General features: G+C 37.5%; 2 protein-coding genes across 2 annotated transcripts in view; one reads left to right on the forward strand and one right to left on the reverse strand.

The window, feature by feature from the left end:
* The first annotated feature begins 1393 nt into the window (after nucleotides 1-1393).
* LOC100370745 (eukaryotic translation initiation factor 3 subunit J-A-like) lies at nucleotides 1394-16903 on the forward strand. Its single transcript, XM_002730801.4, has 8 exons — nucleotides 1394-1477; nucleotides 1573-1661; nucleotides 5464-5515; nucleotides 6082-6191; nucleotides 9645-9744; nucleotides 12925-13092; nucleotides 14960-15033; nucleotides 16425-16903. The coding sequence occupies exons 1-8, from the start codon at nucleotides 1465-1467 to the stop codon at nucleotides 16539-16541; spliced, it is 723 nt and encodes a 240-aa protein (XP_002730847.1). The 5' UTR covers nucleotides 1394-1464; the 3' UTR covers nucleotides 16542-16903.
* Nucleotides 16904-19129: 2226 nt separating this feature from the next.
* Nucleotides 19130-21406, reverse strand: part of LOC102806837 (spatacsin-like) — a 51679-nt gene continuing 49402 nt past the window's right edge. Inside the window, exons 42-43 of the mRNA XM_085507400.1 lie at nucleotides 20890-21041; nucleotides 19130-20511 (exon numbers count right to left, since the gene is read on the reverse strand). Of these exons, the coding sequence (XP_085363526.1) occupies nucleotides 20337-20511; nucleotides 20890-21041 (327 nt within the window). The 3' untranslated portion in view covers nucleotides 19130-20336. The remainder of the gene's footprint in view (nucleotides 20512-20889; nucleotides 21042-21406) is intronic.

Raw genomic sequence — 21406 nt, forward strand, 5'->3', positions numbered from 1 at the left:
AAAAGAAAATAATAAATCAATTGCATAAACAATGTTATTATAAAATAAATTAACCCAAAACTTCATGAGGACTAATCGCCAACAATAACAGACAATGCTTTTCGCGAAATTTCTTTCTTGACTTCTGTTCTGATCTGTCTTTGAGAATACAAATCTAATGTAGAATTATTGGTCAGACTGTTAATTATTAAGAAAAATATCCTGATCAGGATAGATATATATATATTTTTAAATATGAAAGAAAAATATTTACAATTGTTGCAATTCAAATTTTAACAACATATTTATAAATTATCAGAATTAAAAACAAAAACAAATTAAGGTTTGAATAAAGGACTGACAAACACAAGTCTCTTAAAACCATAAATTGAAGTCATAAATAGCTGTGTAGATTAAACAACATGACTTCAGTATGGAGGCAAGTGAATTCAAAAATGTTACAGAGGTAAACTGCATGAACAATATTATTACAAAATAAATTATCGGTTGTTGCATATACTGTAGAATACTTTATTTTCGCTATTTTCGCCAGAGGGATGATTCCGTGAAAATAAAATCCAGCGAATATACTTTTTTTACTATATTTCACATTAAACTCATCAAAAATCAGTGAAAATAAATTCCATACAAAATGCCCAAAAAGCCTTTTCCGCAAAAATTAATTCCAGCGAAAATAAAGTATTCCATAGTAATAAAATTTCATTGATTAAATTGTAGATATATATATAATCTTCAACTACTATAGAATTACAACAATCGACCAATGCTTATTGCTACAAATTGGCCTATTTAACTCAATTTAAGACAAGCAGACATTATGGCAGTACTGGGTGTTGCCCTAGGAAACGGATGTCATGCAAAATTTAACTGATTGCACTTGCAGACGGATACGTGGCGGCCTGAGTAAAAGAAGCAATGTTCCGAATGTGGGTTTTACTTGCTGCACTTGTACGAGATATTGCCAAGCATATTTATATCGAAACTGTATATTTCGAAGATGACGAGACCTAACACGACTACTGCGTACTGTGTTTAGTTGCCCGCCCGGCGATGCATAATTGCAATACAAACGTTTATATTGAACAATTATCTAATAATCCGAATAAGAATTTGCAGATAATGGGCAAAATTATGTCCTGAGCCGATTTAATTTGATTACCGTGTCTGCCGACCTTATTAATAATAGGGCAATGTGCGTTTGTATCTGTCGCCGAATAGTACTGGTACGTATTACTCGTGCGCCTACAACTTGCACAGCCATCTTGAAAGTTATATTAGGTAAATGAACATGGTCTTATCCTGAAGAAGTGGTCAATTATTTAAAAATAAAATAAAATAAGTTGTTATTTACCAGTACCACATGAATACACAAACAAAATCTCTTTAACTTACTTGCGATTCAAGCTGTTGGTAGTTTTATTGAAACTTTGTTCCCGTGATGCTTTGCGTGATACAGTTTTCAAAATGGCGGATTGGGGTGAGTCTATCAGCCACATGGTGAGATATTCTTAGTGCTAACATATCATGCATATTTTCATTGAAAAGTAAAAACATATTTGTATATTTTGTTAGATGCTGACGATTTTGACCCGGATGCCGGATTTCGAAAGCCAGCAGTAACTGATAAATGGGAAGGCGAGGACGAAGAAGACGACGTTAAGGTATGTTATTCCCAACCGCGCCGGCGTGCGCTGGGCTACATTTCCGCTTGTCTTTCATAGGTGTATCAAGTCTCTCACACTTGAACTTGTCGCGCGGTGACACACAGCTTATGAAATTAAGGCGCTAACGTTGTACTTGAGTTTTAGTATTAACATTTGAATATGTTTATTTGTTCATGTGTGAATGCACACAATCCAGCTGTTCCAGTGGCTTTTTCCACGAAATACAGATTAGACAACCATTATTCCCAATTAATATTCATACTGTACTTTATTTTTTATACTTTAGTCGCTAAATTTACTAGTTGTGTAGAAGTTAGACAGAAAAAAATTTACTGTTATCTCTCAGTTAGGAAAAGTTGACCATATTGTCTGTGTAAAATCCATTAACATTGGTATTCCTAAAAGACTGTTTATCCTAGGTCACGAACTCAAAACTTCTTTGTTGACTTCTGTTCTGGTCTGTCTTTGAGAATACACCCTCAAATGTAATGTACCACAGTATTGTTGGTTTATAGCCTGTTAATTATTAAGAACAATATCCTTATCAACAATTACATTGTACTAGTATATAATTCACTGTTAGAATTACCATACTTCGCGATCTCAACTCATTTGAAAACAAATAATTATCAAATGTTTCCTTTCAATTCACCGGATTCAAATGAAGATTTTAATTTGTATCCTTCATAATTTATGCTCTCACTTTTTATACACAGAAATTAACAAGCGAAACTACTAGTACATGTACATCTCTGCTGATCCCAAATCACATCGTACCAGTGAGAATTTCATCTAAACATTTACTTCAATCTGTTTTTCTTATGTCATGAACATAACTACATGTACAAAGTGCATGCCACAGGAAAAAGATAATGCATACATGTATATATCATACTGTAAAATTTTCTCAGTAAATGTGGATAAAATTAGAAAGCATCACTCCGTAACGTAACGTCAATGGCTTTGGGCCATGCTCAAAGTCTTGAAAGATTGATCGGTACTACCAGATTCGGCTGATGCCGGGGCGATCTTATGGAGGATTCGATTTTTTTTTAGAAAAATGTGGACCAAAAGATCGCCTGGGCAATGTTTTGGCAGATATTACGAAGCCCATATTGTCTGGAAAAATAACCCTGCGTTGATAAAAAATAGTCTCAGAAAATGTTTAGAAAAAATAATGTTTCGCGTTGACCAAATTTATATAATCATGCAAAGTATAAATTCAAAGTGTTTTAATACACTAGTGAGAGGTCGCATTTTACGTGAACAAGAACATGCACTAAGAAGGAAAAGGAAGCCAAAGTCGAAACAGGGTGCATCATAGACATGATACAACACACGCTGCGACAACTGAGTGATCAGCGGCATCATTTTGGGACGCAATTGAACTTAAAGTACCGGGTACTTCTTTGCGAAACTTGCTGCGCGGCGATGCTGACATCTAGTGTGTGTTGACTGATGTTTGACCCCAAGTCACGCACTGAACTGGCGCGTTACCTTAGCAACCTTTTTTCTTTCATGGTCCGCGCGTCGATCTAGTAAAATTGTTATTATATCGGATGGTATTGTAATTACGCAACTTGTATGCAACTCTGTACTGGCTTTGAATATATCAACGTCGTTTACTTAGTGCACTGCTTTTCTAATTACGCAAATTTGTTTACAATATTGTACCGGCTCTGAATATTTCAACTTTGTAATGTATTGCTTTCATGATAATTACGCAAATCCAAGTTATTTTTTACTTTTGTTAGGGCGCTGACCCGGGGTATTGGGTTTGTGAATATTTCAATATTACCGACTTGATAATGCATTGCATTCATAATAATTACATAAACATGGGCGCATTTAAATCATTAAAAGGGATAGAAGTCAGGTATCTACGGAAAGTCGACGGAGAAAATATTTTAAATACTTGTGATTCATCGATGTTCCAATGGTGAATTATTTTATTCGAAATGAAGTGGACATGTCATATAAACCATACTATGCGTCAAGTTAAATTTCACTATAATATAATAAACTCAGGACAGCGCACTTCGATCGCAATATTCACGTACATTTAGTCTGAACTCTAATAACCACGCGTTTGAATTACGTGTGGCATTGGGCAATGACCTCCAGAGTTCACGCACTGATATTTAAATTCGGGCCATCCAGCTTGACGCAAATCAATATAGTTACTTGTCATTTGTTAAAAAAATCTTTCAACTCTCACAGACGCATGAACGCAAAGAGTTAACTGGGGGTTAACTGTAAGGGAACATCTTTTTTGGAAAAAAAACATGTCAATACAAGATTCCGTGTGCAAGGTTAGATTTATAGAACGTACACGACCACTGAACTGTGTTTTTTTAATAATCATGTCGCATGTGAAATGCAGGAGACATTTTAGTTTGCCCATTTCTTGTTTACCGACATTTTGTCTGGAATGCAATACAGACAAAGATTAAACATTACTGATAACTACCAAGGGGCTCGAATCAGGAAGGCTTGGCTATTTTAAACTTCGTAAATAACATTCTTTTCAAGCGTAGACTTTATTCGAGTCTAATAAACATAAATGAAATGTATTTTAACGAGTAATTATACGCAACAACAATTTGTATACAGCATCTGTTTTATTGGAGTTTCATGCTTTTCGACTTCACAGTGATTTATTGTTAGTGTCATATTTGAAATAGCGCGCTCGATACAAGATGTCGAACAGGAAAATTGGGTTTGTAAAAATGTTTGTAGGTTCAGTCAGGCAATGTGTGGATCAAAACATCGCCCACTATTTGAAACATTGCCCATGGGCGGGGTTTAGTATGGGCGGGGTATCAGTCGAATCCGGTATATAATATATGGATGCCAAGTCTTTGATTGGATAACTGTGTTAGTATGTCTCGTCAGATCAACAACTCTCAATTGCTTAATTTTGAATATCTGATTGCATCTAAATTAATCAAATAACTAACTTGTATTATACGTTTTTTTGGGGGAAAACAAAAGTACTAAGTATTTTGATTATCTAGCTTGTGCATAACACGGTCAGTGTTATTTTCTGTCAGGTTTGCGTACTTTCTACAAAGCTGCATTAGAACAGTGCTGTCATCAAGTGTGTGAAATTTTTACTAAACCTGCCAATTCTACATGTAGATCATACAGTCAAACTTGTGTTAACGGCCACCAGCACAGTCTATTGATGGCCTGGGAACATGATTAAAACTGATAAAAACATGCTGTCATTAATAATTTGTTGAAATATGCATACCACAGGAATAGGCAAGAGTTCTTTTTGTACCCCCTTATCCCTAACCCTAACTCTAACACTCACTCCCAGTTACCTAATTCATTTGTATATGCCCCCTCTAGATAACTATAGATGTCCTTAGGAGGGGAATGTACAATTAAATGGAGAGTGCTGGATGGTGGGGTTAGGGTAGGGTTAAGGATGGGGGGTACAAAAGGAACTCTTCCCACAATTATTTTTATTATCGTACTGCAGTTTGTAAAAAGTTTTAGTTGGAATAGACAGTTACTGTTGGGTTTATTTTTTTCAAAATCAACATTCTACAAAAATTCGAAAATACTAAGCAAGCAATGATATCAAAATTATTAGAATATGGCAAGAAGCTGCACTGGCTTGAATTATGGTAATTCCCTTAATATGGATCAGGAATAAAAGTAGTTAATCTGTTGTCAAGGCAACCAACTTGCAATCCAAGCTCAGTTGTATTTTAATGTCTGTCATGTACATGTAGGTACAAACTTTCCACATTAATACTGATAACCTTTCTTAATGTCTGCTTTTTAGGATGCTTGGGACCTATCATCTGAGGAAGATGATGCAAAAGATGATTCTGGTGGTATGTATTGCTTATAATAATTTGTAGATTAGATATCTAAAATTTCTGGCGCTTTTTGGCTAATCACACTCTTTTCATTTGGAAATGGCTGAAATTTAAGATCATAAATCCATGGCCTAAGCTAGTTTTGGGAGAACTGATCTCCTGATCTGATATGTATGTATGAATCAATTCAAGCTTTAAGAAAACCTGAATGCAAGTATCTACAAAATGTTCACTGCAAATAAATAGCAATTTAATGACACGTGGGGACACATGCACATGTCAACCATTTATAGAAGTTTTCCTCACTGTGAATCAACTAAATTAAAAATAGTAATATCTGGCACACATACTCACCTAGTAAACACGACAGTCCTTTCTTGGTGTTCAAGCTCAGCCTATGAACCCAGGACATTTTCAATTGTGGCATATCATATACATGTATGCCCTATTCAAATTTTGTAAATCATTTGCAAGTGAAAAAATGGCAGCAGCCTTGCACCTATATGGGCGAAATGCCAAACAAGTCGCCATCTTGTGAGGCTGAGCCTCTCACTGATGATTTATGTGTCATTTTCCATTAGAAGTAAAAGCTGTTGAGGTAAAGAAAAAGAAGCCATTGAAAGACAGAATAAAAGAAAAAGAAGAAAAAAGAAGAAAAGAAATTGAAGAAAGAAAAGCTGCTGAAGAAGAGGTAATACCATGTCTGTGAGAGTTACTGGTACCTCACTGCCACATTCTGTGAGAGTTACTGGTACTTCACTGCCACTTTCTGTGAGGGTATCTGGTACCTCACTGCCACATTCTGCGAGGGTAACTGGTACCTCACTGCCACATTCTGTGAGGGTAACTGGTACCTCACTGCAACATTCTATGAGGTAACTGGTACCTCACTGCCACCTTCTGTGAGGGTAACTGTTACCTCACTAGCGCATTCTGTGAGGGTAACTGGTACCTCACTACCACATTCTGTGACGGTAACTGGTACTTCACTGCCACATTCTGTGAGGGTAACTGGTACCTCACTGCCACATTCTGAGCAGATAACTGGTACCTCACCACCACATTCTAAGCAGATAACTGGTACCTCACTGCCACATTCTGTGAGGGTAACTGGTACCTCACTGCCACATTCTGAGCAGATAACTCGTACCTCACTGCCACATTCTAAGCAGATAACTGGTACCTCACCACCACATTCTAAGCAGATAACTGGTACCTCACTGCCACATTCTGTGAGGGTAACTGGTACCTCACTGCCACATTCTGAGCAGATAACTGGTACCTCACTGACACATTCTGTGAGGGTAACTGGTTCCTCACTACCACATTCTGAGCAGATAACTGGTACCTCACTGCCACATTCTGTGAGGGTAACTGGTACCTCACTGCCATATTCTGCAAGGGTAACTGGTACCTCACTAGCCCATTCTGTGAGGGTAACTGGTACCTCACTGCCACATTCTGAGCAGATAACTGGTACCTCACTAGCCCATTCTGTGAGGGTAACTGGTACCTCACTACCACATTCTGCGATCAACTGTGTACTACATAATCAGTCATTTGTATTGTGGTCGATGAAGTCTGTTGAAGTGCTGACATCTATTGCCACGGAACTTTTAACAATCACTATGTCTATTTCGATTTTTTCCAAGTGAATCACAGTCACAAAATGATAGCCGTGTGTAAGTGAATTGACATACGGGTCACAGTGAGGAAAAGTGCATGAATGGAGGTGTTTGATTGGATAAAAAAAATAATTGAGAGCGAAACACAGCAAAAACTCAGAGTGTGATTTGAGTTATCGTGATGGTCAAAATTACACCATCACATTAAAAAATGCATGGTCGCAAAATATTGACAGCCCACTTTTTATGCAGTTCAAATTGCAACTGGTACCTCACTGCCACATTCTGTGAGGGTAACTGGTACCTCACTGCAACATTCTATGAGGTAACTGGTACCTCACTGCCACCTTCTGTGAGGGTAACTGTTACCTCACTAGCGCATTCTGTGAGGGTAACTGGTACCTCACTACCACATTCTGTGATGGTAACTGGTACTTCACTGCCACATTCTGTGAGGGTAACTGGTACCTCACTAGCCCATTCTGTGAAGGTAACTGGTACCTCACTAGCCCATTCTGTGAGGGTAACTGGTACCTCACTAGCCCATTCTGTGAGGGTAACTGGTACCTCACTGCCACATTCTGAGCAGATAACTGGTACCTCACTACCACATTCTGTGACGGTAACTGGTACCTCACTGCCACATTCTGTGAGGGTAACTGGTACCTCACTGCCACATTCTGTGAGGGTAACTGGTACCTCACTACCACATTCTGTGAGGGTAACTGGTACCTCACTAGCACATTCTGTGAGAGTTACTGGTACCTCACTGCCATATTCTGAGCAGATAACTGGTACCTCACTAGCACATTCTGTGAGAGTTACTGGTACCTCACTGCCACATTCTGAGCAGATAACTGGTACCTCACTAGCCCATTCTGTGAGGGTAACTGGTACCTCACTGCCACATTCTGAGCAGATAACTGGTACCTCACCACCACATTCTAAGCAGATAACTGGTACCTCACCACCACATTCTAAGCAGATAACTGGTACCTCACTGCCACATTCTGTGAGGGTAACTGGTACCTCACTGCCACATTCTGAGCATATAACTGGTACCTCACTGACACATTCTGTGAGGGTAACTGGTTCCTCACTACCACATTCTGAGCAGATAACTGGTACCTCACTGCCACATTCTGTGAGGGTAACTGGTACCTCACTAGCCCATTCTGTGAGGGTAACTGGTACCTCACTGCCACATTCTGAGCAGATAACTGGTACCTCACTAGCCCATTCTGTGAGGGTAACTGGTACCTCACTACCACATTCTGCGATCAACTGTGTACTACATAATCAGTCATTTGTATTGTGGTCGATGAAGTCTGTTGAAGTGCTGACATCTATTGCCACGGAACTTTTAACAATTACTATGTCTATTTCGATTTTTTCCAAGTGAATCACAGTCACAAAATGATAGCCGTGTGTAAGTGAATTGACATACGGGTCACAGTGAGGAAAAGTGCATGAATGGAGGTGTTTGATTGGATAAAAAAAATAATTGAGAGCGAAACACAGCAAAAACTCAGAGTGTGATTTGAGTTATCGTGATAGTCAAAATTACACCATCACATTAAAAAATGCATGGTCGCAAAATATTGACAGCCCACTTTTTATGCAGTTCAAATTGCAAGAAAAAGATCACAGAAGTGTGAAGTCGTCATTCATCACAAAACAACCTCTTACATAACATAAATTACATGGCCTCAACAAAGCGTTTCTCAGATTCTCAAAACATTTGAAAAACTTACCCGACGTTTTTCTTTTTTAAAAGCTGACGTGGTGAACATGGTGTGCCAGGTTTATTTTTTAGGCACTTGCTTTAAACCCAAGCTGTTCTTTCATAAATGAGAATAGATGTTTGGTATAAGACTGTCCATCCCAACTTTTTCCCATTGATTTTACAGCTTTCGTCTACTAATGTCACAGCTTTGGATCGTTTGAAAAGGTGGAAATTCTCACACTATTAATATTCGCATTGCCAAAACTGCCAAAACATTTCAATAAATCACAGACAAAAAATATATATCGTATCGTTAAATTATGCAGTATTATACAAGTATAGCGTAACTGTATGGCTTCTCGTATTTTGGCATTTGATGGCGGCACCCTTTTACTTCAGATAGAATAGGTTTGCGTGGCTACAACCCAGGAAATATGTCAAATTTACTCGAACACAGGGCATCATTTTCAATCAAAAAATCAATAACTGGAACACAAGACCAAAATAGGAAATGTGTGGGTGGACATTTCACATGCACTTTAACAAAGAAAAGTAGTTAATGTGAAGTCAATAATCATGAAAACATCAACGTTGGTGATGTAAATTACCTGGCCCATACAAGGGAAAACGATTGAAATGAATGCAGATTTTTATGAACATGGTAAATTGTTTTGTGCACAAGGTGTATAAAAATTGAACTTGTGAATTGTTTCTTAGTTATTTGATATAAAACTCTTGCTTATATCAGTCCCATCTTACCAAATCATTATGTGAATTTTCTCTATTTTCAAAGGCAAAAAAAAAACTTACACCAGAAGAAATCGCAGCAGAAAAATTAAGGCAACAAAAAGTAGTAGAAGATGCTGATTTAGAACTAGCTAAGGAAGCATTTGGTAAGCATGTTATTCATTTGCTAGCATTGGATTTGTTTGCTTCATGAATATCAAAGTTAAATATGTTTATTGTTTACATTTGATACTACAAACTTGTGTATAGCAGCAACCCACCCAAGCTACTTCATAGAAATTGTCTTTATAGAGATTTTTAGTCCATGCTCGGACGCCATCCGAAAACGGGGACTTGTGTTTTGACCTCCGTACGTGCGTCCGGACCTGTATCTTAGTAATGCCTGGACCAATTACAATCAAACTCCACACATACATCATACATGGTATTATACATATGCACGTCAATTTGTTTCATGATCTGATTCAAGATGAAATCAAGTCAATTTCTCGGCTGTTTACAGATAGATTCTGTTCAAACTTGGTATATACATGTACATTAGACATTATAGGACCTTGATGCACATCATTTTGTTTTATGATCTGATTCAAGATGGTCGAATGGCGGTCATTTTTGTGCTAAAAAATCCTAAAAATCAAGTATTTCTCGGCTGTTTACAGATGGATTTCGTTCAAACTTGGTACATACATTAGACATTATGGGTTCCTGATGCACGTCATTTTATTTTTCAGATTGGATTCAAAATGGCTGACTGGCGGTCATTTTGTTTTAATGATTGGGCTTCTAGAGCCATATCTCTTAAATGCTTTGACTGATTATATTCAAATTTTGTATATTTGTATACATCATGTTATATATATATATACATGTATTAAAAATGGCTGATTTTGAATGCTGTTCCAGAGCAATATCTCTCAATATGAACAAGTACCGTTAAAATACTAGTATAAACCGCATATCTAATAGTAACCGCACCCCCGATTTCGGCTTCAGTGTTAAAGAGTTCTCAACAAAAATGGAGAACATGAAAAGAACCTATTACTAACCGCACCCCCAATTCAACAAGATCGTGACTGACTTTGTTTCAACCAGCTGGTACATTGTTCCTAATCCTATTCATTTGTTTCGACAACGTGCCTAAAAATATTCACACCTCCTTATTGTTCAGTGTTAGGATGTCAAACACGCAGTGAAACTGCTTTTGTTCTTGCGACAACTTTTGTCAATACTCCTTATGACCTTATGAATACGCCCGTGTGTCGCAAGTTTTCGACAATGAGCTGTTATCACCAAAAAACTGTTAAATTCTTTTTCAATGCTCAGTTTATCTTTCGAAAACAACTAATTTCTTGATTTAAAAAAAAAAAGTCATGTCGTTTTTCCATGGAAATCAAAGCCAAAAGATTGCACTACATTATCAGTAAATCCCTTCCGGGTTTCGTTCACCATGAAGTCGGTGACCTGTCATTAACATATTTAAATGAACTAATGTAATTTGAACACGTGGGCACCATCCAGCATTTTGATTGGTTAATTAGCGACTTGACCTTCCCGGTCAAGTAAAGTCTCGTGCGCATTCAAACTACATGGCGGATGTCGCATCAATCGTTTACATGTGACCGAAATAATTCGCTTACGGTGAAACTAAGTTGAATTTTATTTGCATTTGATAACAATTCAACGAATTTATTTTTCGTGCGTCACTACTGAGTAATAATCAACAATTTCAACACTTCGAAAACAAGTAAGTTATTTACTTGTGAGCCGAAGCATGTACCATACTTTTTTTAGTGTCGTACCATCATCATTTTCTACTAAGCAATGCATTAATGTTTGTTTTTATTTGAAACTCCTGTCAGAATATACTTTCAGTTATGAAGAAAATTAAAAAAATAAATGCATATTACATTAAATATACTGAGTATTTTTTTTTCATGTAAACAGTTTTTTTGTGACATGACGTTTATCACTCTTCCCTGACATTCCCCGAGTTACGCTTACATTCAAAAGATTGTACGGTGTATTGTTTGTTTTGTGCAAGTGATGTGGGGAAAAAATGACGCCCATTTAGTGATTGCAATATGTACGTAATAGAAACCGCATCCCGAACTTGAGCTATTGATCCCAATTTTTTATTTGATACATTGTAATATAAACCGCTGTTTATGATAGGATTTTAACGATACTTGTTTGACGATCAGATACAAATGTCAATCATTTTAATGTTAAAAAACCATATTCCTGACATGGCTATATTACTATAAACAAAACTATGCCATGCATGGCTTATTTTTAGCTCCGCTGTCGACTTTGTCGAGTGGAACTTATCATATGAGTGATTGTCCATCGTCCGTGTCAATGTTTTACTTTTTCGACTTCTTCTTGAAAACTACAAGCCTGAATGCTTTGATACTTGATGTATATGTACCTTGGGTAGACCTCTCTTAGGTTTGTTCATTTCATGTTGATATCTTCAATTCTCTAATTTTGGTGAATATTTTTGTCATTTTTGGTAAAAAGTGATATTTTCGACTTCTTGTTAAAAACCGCAAGTGCAATTGCTTTGATATTACATATATAGGTACTACATGTGGACCTCTCTCAGATTTGTTCATTTTGTAATGATATCTTTAATTCTCTAATTTTGGTGAATATTTTTGTAATTTTTGGTAAAAAGTGATATTTTCGACTTCTTGTTAAAAACCAAAAGTTCAATTGCTTTGATATTACATATATAGATACTACATGTAGACCTTTCTCAGATTTGTTCATTTGTGATGATATCTTCAGTTCTCTAATTTTGGTGAATATTTTTGTCATTTTTGGTAAAAAGTGATATTTTCGACTTCTTGTTGAAAACTGTAAGTCCGATTGCTTTGATATTACATATATAGGTACTACATGTGGACCTCTCTCAGATTTGTTTGTTTTGTGATGATATCTTCAATTCTCTATTTATTTTGGTGAATATTTTTGTAATTTTTGGTAAAAAGTGATATTTTCGACTTCTTGTTAAAAACTGTAAGTCCGATTGCTTTGATACTATTCATATTGTTCATTTTCTAATGATGTCTTCAGTTCTTTAATTGAAATGTGCATTGCTAACAGCGGAGCTATCTCAGCTGATAGGCTGCTTGTTATTATTATTGATTCACCAAATCGTATATTTGAGATATTTGTCCATAATAATGATATGGTACTAGGTTGATGTTTATGTGTGGAAACCTTGAGAGGAGTAAATACTATTATGTTTTGGTTCTATGGTAGATAAAATATATCATAACATTTATTAATAATTTGCTCTTATCAATCTAATTTCTCTCTAGGAATTACAGAAAATGATAACCGAAAAACAATAGATTCCATGAACCCATCAAATCATGAAGAATTCGAAGAATTTTGCAAATTAGTTACTGAAAAATTACTCGGATATGAAAAAACGCCTTATTATGTTCCATTCCTTGAAAACCTCTTCAGAGATTGCTGTGCTGGCTGTAAGTACTTCATCCGCATTCGGAGTCATATTTCAGAACCAAATTTGTTCATTCTTTGCAGGTACCTAGTCAGTGTTTTCCCCTGGCCTCTGAAGGAGACAGAGTATTAATAATTTGCCAATTGCACGTAATAGCAACAATGTGACAAAAAATCTCACAAATCACAAACTCAGCTTACGTCAGGAAGATCTATACCAATTTGCTGCACTGCAGTTATTGGCAGTTTTTTACTACTGTATTGCCAGTGACACTGATTACCAAAAGTTAAATTAAGTCGCTTCGGAAAGAAAACTGAATAAATCAAAGTAAAGACAAGACGGCCAAAAAAAAAACGAACCCTGTCCTCTAGAAATACCTTGTTCATAGAGTGCCTTAGTACTGAAGAACCCTGCCCTAAGGTGACATCATGCACATTGTGACATGGCGACCGATGCATGCTGGGTTACAAAGGGGATTCTGATTGAGGTAACAATGATGATTAGTACATCTCATTGGTAATTTTGATGTAATGTCTAAGATATTCGTCAATGAATAATTTTAATTAACAAAACATTTCCAATTTGTGTATCTATACACCAAAAAAAATATGTTGATGATCGCATAAGCAGCAGTGAATACCCATTCAATGCAATACTGTCGGTTGTCAATGTTACGGTGATCGTAGCACTACGCATAAGGTATAGATCAATGAAAAATCACTGACTTTAGTTTTGAAATGTCGTTGTAGAAAAAAAATATTGTCATAATTTATTCTTATTTTGATAACCCGCAATCTTGCATACTTAACTTTAACCAAATGATATTTTCCCAACATCATGTGACATGGGCACAAAACTGACTATACTTTTTGTAAGCAAAATAATGATAAATCAGTTACCTCTCCAGATAATAGTTTATTTACTATCTGGTTATAACATAAGTATTTCCATTGCTTTTTTTTGGCTGTTCTATTTCTAATTGATACATAAAATACAAGGAGTTAATAATATAAAATACATGTACATCAGACTATCTTGTCTTTAATTATTTGCAAATAGGTTGTAACAGTTATTTTATCACAATGTTTGTTGGAGGAACTGATTATTATGCAAATAACATTATGCAAATCAGATATATTGTTAGGCAAATTAGCCATGTTTGACATGGGGTCTGGGCAAAAAACCGAGTACTTTATGTACATAAATTTTGTATGTGCATGTAGTGATTTGATTCATGACAGACGAGCAGCATTTTGTTTTTGGAAAATGTGGTATTTTTAAACGTGCTTTGTCAGATTTTGTTTAAATTTTATTCATACATTATATGGCACATGAGGTTTTGTTTCATAATCACACTAAAGATGACTGACTGGCAGCCATGTAGTTTTTTCAGTCCCCATTCTGACACCATACGAAAATGAGGACTTGTGGATTGATATCTGTACATGCGTCCATCCAGTTCTATATCTTAAACATCCCTGAACCGATTACATTCAAACTTTACACATGCACATCAATCTAATTCAACATGGCCGAATGGTGGCCATTTTTGTGCTAAAAAAATCATCGAAATCAAGCATTTCGTTCAAACTTAGTACAAATAAAACACATTTTTTACAAGATGAGTTAACGTATACCAGGAGTGTCTGTAACAAGTGATCATTGGATATGTTAGCTTATCATATTTGCTCAATTAGTAGCACATGAGATTTTTCTATGGTAAAAATAAGTAATTTTTTAATGATTCAGTATAGAACAAAATTAATGTAATTTTTGTTTTTTATGGATTCTATTGGAGTTGTTGCATTTCTAATAGAGCAAATATGGTATTTGCCTTTAACCATATTCAGATGTAAATCTAATTATTTGCATAATTAATTTTTTACCAGTAGAGGCAGAGGATGTGAAAAGATTGGGTAGTACATTAAACGTTCTTTCAAGTGAAAAAGCAAAAGCAAATAAGGTGAGGCTGGTTCAATCCAAGCTGATTCTACCCTATCCAGGTGTCTGGAGTCTTTGTTAGTCCCCGTTCGGACGCAGTCCGAAAACGGGGACTTATGTTTTGCCCTGTGTGCGTCCGTCCGTGCGTCCGTCCGTCCGTGATCACCTGCATCTCGAACATGCATGGACCGATTAAGTTCAAACTTCACTCATACATCACACATTATATGGGACATATGCACATGCATTTTTTTCATGATCCGATTAACGATAGCCGAATAGAGGCCATTTTAAGGCAGAAAATGAATCAAAATCGCACATTTTAACCATTCCGGACCCGGATCTCAGTTATGCATGGACGGATTTTGTTCAAATTTGGTACATACATGTACATTAAACATAATAGGACCTTGATGCACGTCGTTTTTTTTTTTGGGATCGGGTTCGAAATGGCCGACTGGCGGCCATTTTGTTTTAAAGAATTCAGTTCTGGATCCGTATCTGAGACATGCTTGGATTGATCGAGTTCAAACTTCACACACACAAGGTACATCATGTCACAAATATGTATGTGCATTTGTTTCATGATCTCATTAACGATAGCCAAATGGGGGCCGCTTTAAGGCCGAAAATGCATTGAAATCGCACATTTTCACCATTCCGGACCCGTATCTCAGTTATGCCTGGATGGATTTTGTTCAAATTTGGTACATACATTAAACATAATAGGACCTTGATGCACGTCTTTTTTTTTTTCGGATCAAGTTCGAAATGGCCGACTGGCGGCCATTTTGTTAAAGAATTCCGTTCTGGATCCGTATCCAAGACATGTCTGGATTGATCAAGTTCAAACTTCACACACACATGGTACATCATGTCACAAATAGATATGTGCATTTGTTTCATGATCTGCTTAACAATAGCGGAATGATGGCCATTTTAAGGCCGAAAATGCATCAAAATCACGTATTTTCACAATTCCAGAACCGGATCTCAGTCATGTATGGATGGATTTTGTTCAGATTTAGCACAATGTGTTGTACATATGCAGGTGCATTTCGGTCATGATCTGCTTTGAATGTATATGTCACTCAAATATGAACGGAACGGGGATGTGTCATTGACAATGACTTGTTAGTAAAAGTTGTATTTACATTGGTTACATGAGATGGGCCAATTGTTTTATAGGTAAAATCAAATTTTCCGCAAGTGTATTACAAGCTTCATTATTGTGGTTCATGTTGTGCATCTCAAATAGCAGACAAATATTAGTTTTTCTTCTTGCTTGAAAGGCCAATTTTAAAATACATGTATGACGATCATGCATTATATTTTTAAAATTCAAACAAAAATAACCTATGAATGAAAGCATCAAATTTTGTATAAGAAAATAGATATTCTGGTTGATTACAGGCCAAAGGGAAAACGAAAAAGAAGAAAGGACCAGCACCAGGTGGATTAAAAGCTTCCAAACGTGATGAATTGGAAGACTACTCACAATTTGGAGATGAATACGAGGATTTCATGTGACCCAAGCTAAACTGTTATTCTTGCATGTATTTCTTCTTTTAACATGACTGGTCTAAATTCAAAATCTTCATATGCATAAAATTATAGTTAGTTGCCAAGTGCACCCCCCCCCCCCAAAAAAAAATGACTAGTGGTTCTTTAAATTAGAAAAGCTTGAAACTATAGCAAATTTCACGTCTTGAAATGGCCAGGCAGATTTTCTTTAGTCAATAGAATGTTACTGATCATCACATTTCATGATTAAAAAATTCTAGTTCTTTGATTCCACGTATCATGAACAAAACAGTTAATTTAAGGTTATGTACAGTTATACATCAACTGATTATGTATTATTATAAGAAATAAAATCCTGATAAGCTTTATTTGTGTCGTCCATGTTTTACTTTTGCGACTTCTTGAAAACTACAAGCCTAATGTTTTGATAGTTGGTGTATATGTAACTTGGGTAGGCCTCTTAGATTTGTTCATTTCATGATATCTTTGGTAAATAACTGCAAGTCTGATTGCTTTGATATTATACATATTTTCAATTTAATACATTCAAGAACATTACTAAGATAATCGTTACTTTCCTAAAACATATTATTCAGCAACTCGGCATAAAACTCTCGTTTCCAGGTGAACTGAAATGCATGCGAGACTGTAATCGCAATTTGTCGGGGATTAGACCGATTGCCAGTCTGTTTATTAGTTGTCTGAGATTCCCGCTCCGCTCCGCCCAAATATAAACTAAATGGGTGTGCAAAAATGGTAAGTATGATTGTCTTGCAGTGGAAATCCATTTTCTCTAGTTACTTGGTTATAAATCAAGACTTACCGGTAGTAACTTTTAGAGATTTTCCAAATAATAAAACAATTTTTTTTCCCCCTTGTTAGTAACTTAAATGGGTTTATATTTTGATGCTGTCTGTTGTATAGAATCATTCGGGAATAACTGACAGATGGTGCAATGGAACCCAACCACAGACATTGTGCTGCATTATACTGGAAAAGCCAAAGTAACTTCAAACATGGTATATATTGCACATATTTAATGGAATATCTTTATAAAGTATGTACATGTCAAAGTCAGCAAAAGAAACAATTGGATTCGCTAGCCTGTCTCTCACATTTTTATGGAAAAATAATAGTTGTGCCTCAATGCGGTACAGTTCAGTATTGTGGCAGTTTCTTTCAAATAAATTCCAAGACCACAGGCAATGGAACAAAAACATTGATTTAAGCTACCAGAGTTGGAGTAACTACAGCACAGAGAGAGTCAACTGACTGGTGATTCATAACACTATGCATGCTGTCTAATTAGATAAACATTGCCCTGGAATGTTTTATTTCATTCTTGCAGGCTACATTACATGCCTATGATGGTTGCCTCAGGGTTTCCAATTTTAAAACAAACTGTGTAAAGAATTATAGTACAATGTAGCTTGTCATCATGAGGTGTAAGAACTAAAACAAAGTATGCTACATCCCTCGGGAAAGCACTCCACTCCACTCGTGTAACACCACGACAACATTGCTATGCTACATCCCTCGGGAAAGCACTCCACTCATGTAACACCACGACAACATTGCTATGCTACTCCACTCCACTCCACTCATGTAACACCACGACAACATTGCTATGCTACATCCCTCGGGAAAGCACTCCACTCATGTAACACCACGACAACATTGCTATGCTACATCCCTCGGGAAAGCACTCCACTCATGTAACACCACGACAACATTGCTATGCTACATCCCTCGGGAAAGCACTCCACTCATGTAACACCATGACAACATTGCTATGCTACATCCCTCGGGAAAGCACTCCACTCATGTAACACCATGACAACATTGCTATGCTACATCCCTCGGGAAAGCACTCCACTCATGTAACACCATGACAACATTGCTATGCTACATCCCTCGGGAAAGCACTCCACTCATGTAACACCACGACAACATTGCTATGCTACATCCCTCGGGAAAGCACTCCACTCATGTAACACCATGACAACATTGCTATGCTACATCCCTCGGGAAAGCACTCCACTCATGTAACACCATGACAACATTGCTATGCTACATCCCTCGGGAAAGCACTCCACTCATGTAACACCACGACAACATTGCTATGCAACATCCCTCGGGAAAGCACTCCACTCATGTAACACCATGACAACATTGCTATGCTACATCCCTCGGGAAAGCACTCCACTCATGTAACACCATGACAACATTGCTATGCTACATCCCTCGGGAAAGCACTCCACTCATGTAACACCATGACAACATTGCTATGCTACATCCCTCGGGAAAGCACTCCACTCATGTAACACCATGACAACATTGCTATGCTACATCCCTCGGGAAAGCACTCCACTCATGTAACACCATGACAACATTGCTATGCTACATCCCTCGGGAAAGCACTCCACTCATGTAACACCACGACAACATTGCTATGCTACATCCCTCGGGAAAGAACTCCACTCATGTAACACCATGACAACATTGCTATGCTACATCCCTCGGGAAAGCACTCCACTCATGTAACACCACGACAACATTGCTATGCTACATCCCTCGGGAAAGCACTCCACTCATGTAACACCATGACAACATTGCTATGCTACATCCCTCGGGAAAGCACTCCACTCATGTAACACCACGACAACATTGCTATGCTACATCCCTCGGGAAAGAACTCCACTCATGTAACACCATGACAACATTGCTATGCTACATCCCTCGGGAAAGCACTCCACTCATGTAACACCATGACAACATTGCTATGCTACTCCACTCCACTCCACTCATGTAACACCACGACAACATTGCTATGCTACATCCCTCGGGAAAGCACTCCACTCATGTAACACCACGACAACATTGCTATGCTACATCCCTCGGGAAAGCACTCCACTCATGTAACACCACGACAACATTGCTATGCTACTCCACTCCACTCATGTAACACCACGACAACATTGCTATGCTACATCCCTCGGGAAAGCACTCCACTCATGTAACACCACGACAACATTGCTATGCTACATCCCTCGGGAAAGCACTCCACTCATGTAACACCATGACAACATTGCTATGCTACTCCACTCCACTCATGTAACACCACGACAACATTGCTATGCTACATCCCTCGGGAAAGCACTCCACTCATGTAACACTATTGCTATGCTACATCCCTCGGGAAAGCACTCCACTCCACTCCACTCATGTAACACCATGACAACATTGCTATGCTACATCCCTCGGGAAAGCACTCCACTCCACTCATGTAACACCACGACAACATTGCTATGCTACTCCACTCCACTCATGTAACACCATGACAACATTGCTATGCTACATCCCTCGGGGAAAGCACTCCACTCCACTCATGTAACACTATTGCTATGCTACATCCCTCGGGAAAGCACTCCACTCATGTAACACCATGACAACATTGCTATGCTACATCCCTCGGGAAAGCACTCCACTCCACTCATATAACACCATGACAACATTGCTATGCTACATCCCTCGGGAAAGCACTCCACTCCACTAACACCATGACAACATTGCTATGCAACATCCCTCGGGAAAGCACTCCACTCCACTCATGTAACACCATGACAACATTGCTATGCAACATCCCTCGGGAAAGCACTCCACTCCACTCATGTAACACCATGACAACATTGCTATGCTACATCCCTCGGGAAAGCACTCCACTCCACTCGTGTAACACCATGACAACATTGCTATGCTACATCCCTCGGGAAAGCACTCCACTCCACCATGACAACATTGCTATGCTACATCCCTCAGGAAAGCCCCTGCACTCCCCTCCAGTAATGTCATGGCAACATCATTAAATCCTAGTTCCGTAGCCAGCTTATAAGAAAGCTGAACATCTCGGCAGTAACTCAGTAATTTCTTCATATTGCTGGTAATTTGGGAAGTCTTGCTACTTTCAAGGCGATACCTATAAATATAAACAGTATTACAAACTGAAATTTGTCATTTGCTTATCTATACAATGTACCATGTTAGCTGTATACATGACACACTGTACCAGTTTACTACTACCAGAAGATATATAACATAAAATACAGTGTTAAATGTTTTTAATTCTCCCAATACATAATGCACATCTTGTTAAAACAAAAGTCTTTCTGATGGCATCCAGTCGGACACCAACTAGACATGCATCTTGTATGATAGCGGCCAGTCAGACATTGAAGTCATTATTTATTTCAAGGTATTAATAAACTTTGTTAAATAATTTATTGTTGCAATGTGCAACAAAATATTTTCAATCTACATGTATGAATGGTTTTAAAACAGATCAAATTTCACCTACCTGCCAGCAACTTCTGAAAACAATGTTGTGCTTATTTCTTGGTGCATGCGAAAATCTTCCAGATAATGCAAGTCACCATCCACTACAACATTGTTGTACACTGCACTTGACCATTCAACATGTTTACCATATGCTTCACATACAATCAAAGCCTATAACACAAATAACATGACTGTATGGTAATCTATAAATTCTAACATCAGTATGCTGCAGCAGTTGACTGCAGTAATTTATAAGTGCTAACATCACCAGTATGCTGCAGCAGTTGACTGGTAATTTATGAGTGCTAACATCATCAGTACGCTGCAGCAGTTGACTGTGATAATAGTGCTGACATCGTCAATATGCTGCAGCAGTTGACTGATAATTTATAAGTGCTAACATCATCAGTATGCTGCAGCAGTTGGCTGCGATAATTTATAAGTGCTAACATCGTCAATATGCTGCAGTAATTTATAAGTGCTAACATCGTCAATATGCTGCAGCAGTTGACTGCGGTAATTTATAAGTGCTAACA

This window comes from Saccoglossus kowalevskii, chromosome 13, assembly GCF_978046115.1.
Source record: "Saccoglossus kowalevskii chromosome 13, keSacKowa6.1, whole genome shotgun sequence".
NCBI classification, from domain to species: domain Eukaryota; kingdom Metazoa; phylum Hemichordata; class Enteropneusta; family Harrimaniidae; genus Saccoglossus; species Saccoglossus kowalevskii.